Source organism: Sphaeroforma arctica (assembly GCF_001186125.1).
Source record: "Sphaeroforma arctica JP610 unplaced genomic scaffold supercont1.1214, whole genome shotgun sequence".
Taxonomy (NCBI): domain Eukaryota; class Ichthyosporea; order Ichthyophonida; genus Sphaeroforma; species Sphaeroforma arctica.
In genome coordinates, this window is record NW_014039344.1 from 3,785 (window position 1) to 14,528 (window position 10,744).

A 10,744-nucleotide genomic window follows, 5' to 3' on the forward strand; every position below is an offset into this window, starting at 1 on the left:
TATATATATATATATACATATATATATACATCGCACTGTCCGATTCTTATTTGACCTGCTTCTCGTATATACATATACATGAACGCTCTGACCGATTTTTAATTGACCTGGCTCTCGTAGAACACTACTTACTACCCGAGTAATTTTTAGCAATCGAGACATTTCACTCTTCTAACTGTTCCAATCAAACATTGCCTTTTATGTGTGTTTTTTTTGGGGGTGCTTTTTGTAGTCCAAAATTGAGGTTTCTTGGCCTATGCGGCGTCCCCGTATCCATGTTTACAGAAGTTATACTCAGAAATGATATAGTGGTCAGCGGCCAGTTCCGCATGGTCAATGTCATCTCAATGTTACGGCATCACCGACACGACGCAGAATTGACTCACAGGGCGCTGCGGTGCCTGTACAAGCTATACAGGGGGAACATACAAAACACAACCACGGGTATGTGAGATGTGTGATGTGTGATGTGTGGTGTGAGATGTGAGATGTGTGATGTATGTGAGATGTGTGATTTAGATGTGTGATTCCTTCAGCCTGCATTATCATCGAGGCTCGTTCGGCATACAGGTCCAAGTACAGTCCACAAACCAATGGATGGGGCTGAACTGTTTATGGTGCCATCGGCCATGTGTGTGGCCTGGCTGTGATGTAGTGTGGTTGGTTTGATAGTGTAGTGTGGTTGGTTTGATAGTGTAGTGTGGTTGGTTTGATATACTGTCTAAGGTGCCTACCGCAAACCTCATGGTGCAAGTATAGGGTGTGTGTGTGTGTTGCGCTGCTTCATCAGGGTTGTATGGTTGTTCCGATTAATCGTGACGGTGTGTCTTACACTTTACCCTGATCTGCTCATAGATATCTAGCTCGCTATTATGTAACCGCCATGAGACCAGTTTCTTGTAGAGTTTTATGTAGGGTTTTTTGTAGGGGGTTTAGGGTTTTATGTAGGGTTCTATATAGGGCTCTGTTTAGGATTATATGTAGGGTTGCGATATTAAATTTCGCATGGACATTGAAGGTGTTTGTGTTGATCGTGTGTTGCAGAGTCTGGAGCATTGCGGACTTTTGAAACAGGGAGTCAGCATTTTGCTAACAACAACCACTCACGTCATACGTACACACGCCACCCCAGCAATCTTGGAACACATTCGTTATGACATGGAACTCCAATTCGGTATCATTTTGTTCGACCCAGCCAAGTTCTCACATATTCATATACTCCTTTCATTCATTGATATACTTGCGACCTTTCCTTACCATCTGCAGCCGATGAGAGCCGCGCCGCACTCAGCACACTGTGTGAAGTGCTGCAGATACATCGGCTCAACTCCAACGTCATTCTAACGGCATCTGTATCCATATACCAAGTCACACGCCCGACCATAACGGACCAAGACCCGGGTCTACGACAGAAATTGCTGGGTCTTTTAGTGCGTGCGCTGGGTGATCACCAGGCGTGTTACCAGATACAGAAGAACATATGCCTGATACTGTGCCACTTTGACCTGAGTGAGCTCAAGCCCTTTATCGCGCAGATACCTACACTGCTTCTGGCGGGGGCCATACGCCATTCGGATAAGGAAAGGGGCGGGGTACTGCAGCGCGTGGCTGTGGGACTGACGGGTAACTGGGTCTGTCTGGGCGTAGACTACAAGGTATGTTCCTTAGTTGTTAGTAGTTGCGCATGCTTGTGTGACTACCTATACGTGCGTGTATGGGGACTAGACACCAATCATATATCCCAGCCTTACATGCACTCCTATACACTCAAGGCAGACGTTATTCTCGCACGTGTCTTTTATTATAGACACCCAACCTCCTAACACATTGCACACCCCTCTTTGACACCCCCCTAGACCCTCCTAGGCGACGCAGGGGTGGTGGCGTATCTGGTGCAGCTGATTGGCGTGGGGCTGGACCAGGACATGCAGATGGCCACAGTCATTGAGAGTGTGTGGGGGGCGCTATGGAACATCACCGACGAGGCACCCGGCAACAGCGCGCTGTTCCTGGAGTGTGGGGGATTGGCCATGATTGTGAAGACGTTCGAGGTATGTAGTGTGTGCACGTGGTGGTGCATGGTCGTTAGTATGTGGTTGAATATGGGCATGGGCATGGGCATGGGCGCTGCTTCGTCACAACGATTTAATTTGTATTCGGACTATGCATACGCACAGGAGGTATAGTGGTTTGTCTATTACGTATACTATTATTCTATCCACTATGTAATTGTCCTGGAAGGTAACTGGTCGTTCTGTGCTCTGGATGATCGTGCAGATTGGGTTTTAGGATGTACGCACACGCCCAGAAGAGAGTTGGTGCGAGTCTGTACTACGCGTAAATGACTCCCAGGTCTTGTGTTCCGCCCTCAAATTATATTATGGGATTTTTATATAATATATATCTCAATTTATGGAATATTTTATTGTATCAGGAGGTCGGTCTCCTCAATTCGTGTTTTCCAATACATTTGTCTCGCCGCTATTCGTATTCATGTAGATTTGGTATATCCTCTCAAAGACTCAGTTGTACCATCACAATTCTCCTGACCAATTCGTTCGCCGAATCCGTTCATTTCGCCCTTTGTCGTGCTCGTATTGACGTTTCAATCCGTTCATCACACTCAATTCGTGTTACCAACCTATATCCATTATCCGTGTAGAAGTTTGAAACCGAAAGCATCTCGGAGAACCTTCTGCGGAATATGTTGGGGTTAGTAGGGAATGTCGCGGAAGTGCCGTCTCTGCGTCACTGGTTACTGAGCGATGTTATACTTAAATTCTTAACGTATGTACGGCTGTATGCTGTAGTGTGTTGTCGTGTGGTCGTGTGGTCCAATCCCAGGCATAAGCACAATTCGGGTTGTATGTCGGTGTTCGTGTGCTTGTCCTTTTCGGGTCGCAATGACACTGTATTGAAAATATTGAAAAGCCTGTCAGAGTGTCGATCAGGCTGGTGATCGTGTATGATGACTTACCCTTGGTATGTATCCTCATGCCTATGTATATGTATGTATGTATGTATGTATGCATGTATGTATGTATGCATGTTGCTTGTATTCCCATAGGCGAGCCGGTTGGTCGCCCTGTACTATATGGGTCAAACTAAAGAGGTCTAGTACAACTAACTGTATGGGTAATGTATATAGACGCACGCGTTACGCACACCCCACTGGCCCACACCAGACACTACTCGGTAGAGTGACCGCCTAGGACTATGAAGCCCTCCGGCGCAACTAGCTCACCCCAACCACTGCACCTCTGTCCGTCACAGGAACTTGCTGCAGAGGAGTCGCACACACATGGACATTGAAGTGGGCTACAACGCGGCGGGGATTCTGGCTCATCTGTGGTATGTGCATGAATGCTGGGATATGCTGGCATCGTAGAGCTGACACGGCTAGTGCTTTAGATGTCCTCGTGATTGTACGCGAGTGTTTGTGTGTATATGCGGTTTAGTACGATAGGTAACTTGTGCGTGTACGCGAGTGTTTGTGTGTATATGCGGTGTAGTTCGATAGGGCTAGAACGTTGTCGTAAGGTTATCTTTGGTACATGCGTTGTTGCGTGGATATATCAGCTTGTATGCGCCTGAATGCCTCGATGTGCTATGAGCGTAGCGTAGTGTTGGCCGGGCTACATCCTCGGCTGTCTTTTGTCTTCGTAGGCACATCTCTGGTGTGTGGTGCACAGGTGCTTGTTATTAGGTAGTTATTCAAAACTACATCTGTGGGCCTCTCTGTAGGTATACCTCTGGATGTTGTACTGGCCTTTTGTCTGCCGTCGTTGACGAACGAACACGGCTAGCTTTCTGGACCTCTCACATGCTCTAGTACATATATGAGGACCTCTGCTCGTATGGTTTAGTATATACATACATAAATATATATATATATATATCAGTGCTTTTGCTCGTATGGTCTAGTATATATATGGGTGATGTTGTGTTTCCAGCATGTTTCTGGTTGGTGGCGCTTGCCCAGTCAGTCGTGGGGCACTGCACGCACGGGCGAGTGGTGAACGACAGACGTACGACTCATGGAAAAAAAATCTACACATTCCTCTGCAGTTGTGTATTGGAGTACTGGTATGTCGAACAATCTCATAGCGGTGCAAACATGTTTATACGTGCCGGTGCACACACCCCACCCTTCCTCAACACCCTTTTCCCCAACGTACCGTATCTCTACAGCTCCGAGACGGCGCCCGTCTGGCAACAATACAACGTACAGATATCCCGTACGTCCGTGTTGTCCACACTCAATGAATCCGTGCGGTCTTGGGATCTGAGGACTGAGCGCACCATCAAGTACCGGTCGCTCGTACCCATCGTAGACCTGGCCTTAGCTGGCTGTCCAGAGGCACAGGCGTGGGCGATGTGGGCTCTGGTGAACCTGTGCTCAGTCTATCGTATGTCTTCTTGAAGTGTGTGAAAACGCTGTGTTTCTACTTGTTGGTGCGTTTTAATCCCATGTCGGGGGTGTGTGGTACATATAGCATTGTCAGTTATCAGGTTTTGTAGATTGAGGGATTGTGATGGCGTTTTTGCGATGCTGGTCGATACCAGAGAACTCTACTTTCACACGAAAGTCGAATCAGAATCTACTTTCACACGAAAGTCGAAGTAAAATCGGATTTCGGTAGGTAAATGACAATGTCCCAGGCCTATCCATGCTTGTCTTCAATCTACCCTATTCACAGCCTTGCGTTCTAGTCGTATGCCAGCCCGAGTTCACAAACTTGCCTTTTATTTGAAGATTCTGATCCGTGCTAACCCCAACCACTCAATGGTATTTCTACCACAGCTTCACGATACGTACCGCTTTTGACGTCGACGAGCGGATGCACACACCTAAAGGACATAGCTGGCTCATCGAATGCATACACGGGGGTGGACTACATGTCACACTCGGCAACGGCATATGTGAGCTTCCTTTCATTCACACTTAATCGGCTCCTGTGCCACTACCAACGCTCGGGTGTGCCCAGGAGTGCGAGCAGTTGTAGTACTGAACGGCCAAATATGCTCCACTGTATAAGTTAATGGCTTGCTGACACACACGGCCAACATAATACGAGTATAATTACAATCACGGAACGTTTTGAATATATAGTGTACAGATTACAAGTATAAGTACATTTACCATACCAATTTTAGAAGCACTGTGTGTGCATATCTGTCACATTAAGACTGATATGTTTGTATCTCAGTCACATTAAGACGGATGCATTGTATATAGATTCTGGTATACCTCACACACGCCAATACAAAGGAGTATGAAGTATTGGGCAGTGGGTGAGGAGTCCAGGTTCCGTGGTTTATAGCTCTCAACACAGACCACGGATTGATAAAGTAGGCAGGGCATACAAGTCCCCTGTCATCACAGAAAGATTACAAAGAATATAAGTGGAGTCGTGAGATCTCGAATAAACATAAAAAGTATTGAGAGGCCGAGGCGTAGTATGGAAACGTACTGCCACCTGAGCTTCTCTCAATAATATAATTAATATCATGATATACATTGGCGTATGATTTTGTGCAATATGAAATCAAACCAGAGACAACTATATGCTGAGCTCAGTGAGGTATTGTCGATTCAATTTCGCAAAACTTTTCTTTTCCTTTTTATCAACTCTCTACCCGAAGTACGATTTGATCGAGAAATTTATTATTGGGTATTGCCTCCCCAGCTACGCTTCGGCATATCAGAATAGTATCCGAGAACATCTGAGAGTACCAGGATGAAGCGCAATGTGTCTTGTTCTGTGTGTGAGGGACACCGAGGTCGTATACATGTATCGCTATTTGCAAGTCTTTGTTCTGTTCTGAAATTGCCGTCGGTTGCCTGCCATTTGGAGAATTGTTGGAATAATTGAATAGGGCTCGATGGTACAATGTGCGTATCCCCAGCGATAGTTCTGCCGGTGGTGTAGTTCCGAGTCAACTGCAAATATATGTGTGCGGATGGTGCTCTGGGCGTAACTAGTAGCACATTTGTAGCACATCATGTATGTATCATCTCGCTATACACACATAACATGCGATCAAGAGACCTGGAAACATATATTCTTTAGTAGACTATTCACATCACTATGGTGCTAACTAATTTAAAAATAACATAGAGCCTTCAAATTACATATTAAACTATAATTGTGAAGAAACTGAAACAATAGAGCGGTTTTAATGCCTGAATATAATACATTTTGATATACTCTCTTACTCTTTCGGTTGTGATTTGGAGTGTGATTTGGTGAAATATGTCCAACGCAAACCAGATAAATTGCCTTGCCGTGTCATTCAATATTGAGCCTTTGGGCCGACCTTGACTGATGACTCTTTGAGGTACATTACTACATGTTGCCGATTCAATTTTGTAAACTAAACATACGATCCACTCTACAGTAGAGAGAGTTATAGAGGAGTCTATGTATTCACTCACACGTGTGTATTTACTATCTAACCGAAGCGTGCAAATCATACTGCATCTCCTTGGTAGCTTTTCTAGTATTGTCTCTTTGAACATTACAAACATTACAACTACGACCGCATATCAGAATATCAACGAGAACATCTAAGAATGACAGGATGACAGACTCCTATTGCATTTCCATGTCTTGATGGGAAATCGGCGCTGATGCGCTGGGCCTTAGTTGTAGCACTTGTATGTATTTCTTGTTGTTGCATTGCGACCTGAAGAGTGTTCGCCATTCGTTCCCCTGCGTCTCTGGAGCATGTTTACTCGGCGTTGTTGAAGTCCATCTGCGAAAGGTGATGAGGAATATGCACACACATATCCAACACCATTTTAGACCCGAATACGGTAGATAGATACCGCACTTTACACGCAATGATCGAATAATAGTTCTGTATTATGGTTTGTCTCACTGACAGTAGTGCGGACTTTAAGTACACGGACGCTGGGCGAATAGGCCCGCCGCCCCGTGTGTGTCTTTCCAATAGCTACTTCACCAAAAAGGTAATAAACGAGCTGCAAACTTCACCCTTTGATGGAACAATTCTATGTACCACAAAATGCTATCAAAAACTACAGGAGTGTGATGTAATGCCCATGAGTAAAGATGTAAGCAAGCGCTACTTCAGAAGAAGTATTTATTTGAATAGCCGTCATCCACTTTTCTCTTTCGTAGCGTATTGTAGAAAATAGTCATGCTGTGATTCGCCCTTTTTAGACCAAGCATAGAATATTTAAACTCAAATCTGCTTTGGGTCTATACTACGCACATAGTACGGTTGGTTCGGTTAGAAATAAAAAGATACACGTATCTGTAACTGCTATCAGGACTCTCAATTTTTAAGACCTCACCCTCTCCGATACAGTACATTTGTATAGACGCGGTTGATGGATATATACTTAATCGATAGAGCGTATTACATTGTCATAAATCTGTAATTTCGTTAGAGGTAAATTTCGGGCGCGGTCTTACCATTAAATTTCTACAGCAGTCTAAATATTTTAAATGCAAGTGCGTTTGATGTCCAGCTCCGTCGTGTTTCGTTTGGGGTGTTCAGCTCATACACATAGCGCGTGACATGTTTCACCAAATTTCATCCATCATTGTCGAATCTATTTTATCACTGTTTATGATTCACAACAATCTTGAATCTAGTCATGGCAGAACTTGCATGAAACAGATCTTTGATATTGATTTATTTATGCCAACACATGAAATCGAAGATAGATGTCTGTGTTAATGCAATTTGTATGAAACAGATCTTTGATATTACAATCCAACACATGAAATCGAAGATAGATCTATGTGTGAATACAGCCAAGAACGACGAAGCCGAAGACTGACTAGTAAATGGTCTTCATATAGTATATAAACACCAGTATAGTCCCCACAAACATTCATATCTTCATAATAAACAAAACATCATGTTCTCCACCCAAGATCAGAAATCCTCTCGCTCCGACGCTTACGTCGCGGCATACGCCACTGCATGACCTCAGAAGGTGCCCATTGACCACTTCCACGCTGTCGTCGAGCAGCATCGCCACAAGCGTGGCCAGCCGGAGAAGGTCATTGAAGCCTTTCAGAAAGTGTCCGCCAGTACCGGTATTCGCAATATCAACTACAGCGCCTACCAATTCCACGAGGGAACCCGTTGGTCACCCAGGATAAAAACGCCGGTGATCCTGGGTCTGGCGAGCGCGACGTCTCGCAGGAATCGTACACCGAAGCCGAGCGACAGGTGGTGTGGGAGCACCTCGCCTTGACTATCAGTGTGGAAGCGGCGGAGAAAGCCTTGGCCAAGTGGACTGGTGACGCCAGCGAAATCACCCACGTGGTCACCACGCGCACGAGTGGATGGGTGGAGCCGAGTATCGCATCCAATCTGATCATTTCGTTGAATCTCCCGCTCAACGCGTGCAAGATGGAGCTCAACTACAACGGGTGCTTTACCGGCATGACCTGTCTCCGGGCAGCTCGAGACATTGTGCGAGCGCGGGGTTGTGCTCGTAGTGTGCACTGAGCTTGCATCCGTGCAATACCATCCCGAGGCCACCGATCCCCAGGATCTGGTGGCCATGTCACTGTTCGCCGATGGTTCTGGAGCGTTCGTTGTGGCGCCTGAAGGACAGTGGAGAATACGTCAGGCGGGGTGCAACCTTGTTCCCGATACCAAGCATCTGCTGGGTATGCGTCCTCAGGTGTACGGGCAGCCGTATCGCAGCTGCTACACCATGACTCTCCACTGGGATGTGCCAAGCGCTCTGGGCGAGTACATGGACTCTGGAAACGGCGCAGAGCTTCTAGAGAAGGTTCTGGGTGACCATGCCATCCAGGAGCAACTGCCCGCATTGGCGGTGCACCCAGGGGGTCCCGCTATCCTAACAAGGTGCTCATTGCGAACCACAAGTTCCCCATGAATTGTCTGGATATGAGCTATGAGACCCTCAATGAGAACGGAAACCTCGGTTCTTCGGCCATTCTGCTTGTGCTCGAGAAAGTGTTCAACACCACGGACGCCGAGGAGGTGATGTTTCTGGCATTTGGCCCGGGTGTGACCGTGGAGTGGGGTATGTTTCAGCGTCGCCCAACCGAAGAGGTAGAACAAGTCGCTGGCGGAAACTAAGTGGAGCAGAAGAGACACCGTTACAGGGCTTCTAGTTTACTGCGCAGTCCTAAAACTAGGAACTACTCAGACTAGGGGCAAGTCCAGTTGGTGATAGTGTGCCGTGTTCATATTTGTTGTTGTCACGAGTATTTGTAATGTGAGTTTGGTGATCGAGGTTATGGCGGGCGGGGGCTGTGGCCAAGGTGGATCCATTGCGGGACAGTCTTCAATCTATTATCGGTTATACGATTGTTTATGTGTTTATCTTAAGCTGGCCTATGCTGAATGGTTCAGCATACATGGTTAATCGCTGCTTCAACAGGAAATAAGCTCAAGCAATTTGCATGCGGAAAGCACAAAATGAGGCCTATAGACGAATTTTTAGGCGAACCAATAAAGTTGTTATTAAAGATAGAGGTATCTTGTTCGTTGTGATCTCTCGTCAATTGGAAAAGCCAGAATGCCCTTTCCCATTTGTATCAAAGAAATGCAAAGCTGCTGTTGTCATCTCTCGGGAACGTCTAGCTCCAAAACTGTATAGTGAGGTATGAAAACCAATGGGCTTGATAGCGTACGTTTGTTCGAGTATGTACCCTCGAGTTCGAATCGCGAACTAGTATATTACTTTTGACTACAAAATTATACCGCGAAAAGTATCTGATATCCTCTGTGAGCTCGAACTTAAATTCAAAACTGCGATAGTGATTGGTATGAACTGTCAAGTGCTCACCAGTCTTTGAGGACGTTCCAAGAATTGTCCCTCTTGGCGTTTAAGTGTACACCAAACGGTCGCAAACACCTCTGTAAGTTGTTCTTAAATACTTCACTACAGACAGATGGCCGGATCTAGAATTAAGGACTAGACAAGGGCGACGTGGTACATCTCAAGATCATCCCAGAACCAATAGTGAGCGTCGGAGATGATCACCATACACCACTAAGCTTCATCGATTCCTAATGCAAGTCGAACATCAGCTCTTGCTACACAACTTGTGTTGTCTCTTGCCATGAAGAGAGCACTTTAATGTGTACTACGATGTCTTTTGTCAGTGTATACTATATACTGTACAGAATTTGACCTGAGTGTGCCTAAGTATCGACCTGATCCTTCCATGCTGCATTGTTCTCTAGGTCGATTACGAGTATCGAATGTTCCCCGACAACTGCTAGGTGTTGATTTTACGGCTGCAACGGAACTTGATATTCGATTAACGGCAGGTATTATACAAAGCTTGCATATATATGTGAAACACAACTCATTCTAAGACCACAAATTCGCAGCTACAGGAGAAACACACGAACAATAACTAGCAAGTGATATAAAAAGTTCTTTGTCCCCTCATGAAACACTATAACAGATATTTTGAAAATCAAGGCAAAGTTAAATAAATTTATTCACAGATTGTTACTTTATACCTTTAATACTCGAGGGTCTCGGCATGTCGCATCATCAGGTACAGATTTTGATTATCCATTATACCCTGCAATGCATCGTATTTCCAAGAAGTCAGATCAATCATATTGAAGTTGTGTTTACAGACAAAATACACACAAACACACACACACATATATATATATATAAACAACACACACACACACACATATATATATATATATAAACAAACAACACACACACACACACACGCACACACATATAGAAAAA

General features: G+C 45.3%; 3 protein-coding genes across 3 annotated transcripts; all 3 read left to right on the top strand.

Moving 5' to 3' along the window:
- Positions 1-1,266: 1,266 nt before the first annotated feature.
- SARC_10342 (hypothetical protein) lies at positions 1,267-5,477 on the top strand (the record flags this gene model as incomplete). Its single annotated transcript, XM_014295616.1, has 6 exons — positions 1,267-1,655; positions 1,857-2,051; positions 2,663-2,787; positions 3,274-3,351; positions 4,192-4,409; positions 4,805-5,477. Coding segments are annotated over 6 exons (1,244 nt in total), but the record flags the coding sequence as incomplete, so codon positions are not given.
- Positions 5,478-8,551: 3,074 nt separating this feature from the next.
- On the top strand, positions 8,552-8,893 carry SARC_10343 (hypothetical protein; the record flags this gene model as incomplete). The annotated part of the gene is made up of 1 exon (XM_014295617.1): positions 8,552-8,893. The coding sequence occupies one exon, from the start codon at positions 8,552-8,554 to the stop codon at positions 8,891-8,893; it is 342 nt and encodes a 113-aa protein (XP_014151092.1).
- An 11-nt stretch (positions 8,894-8,904) lies between these two features.
- On the top strand, positions 8,905-9,099 carry SARC_10344 (hypothetical protein; the record flags this gene model as incomplete). Its single annotated transcript, XM_014295618.1, has 1 exon — positions 8,905-9,099. One exon carries the CDS (start codon positions 8,905-8,907, stop codon positions 9,097-9,099), a length of 195 nt encoding a protein of 64 aa, XP_014151093.1.
- Positions 9,100-10,744: the final 1,645 nt, after the last annotated feature.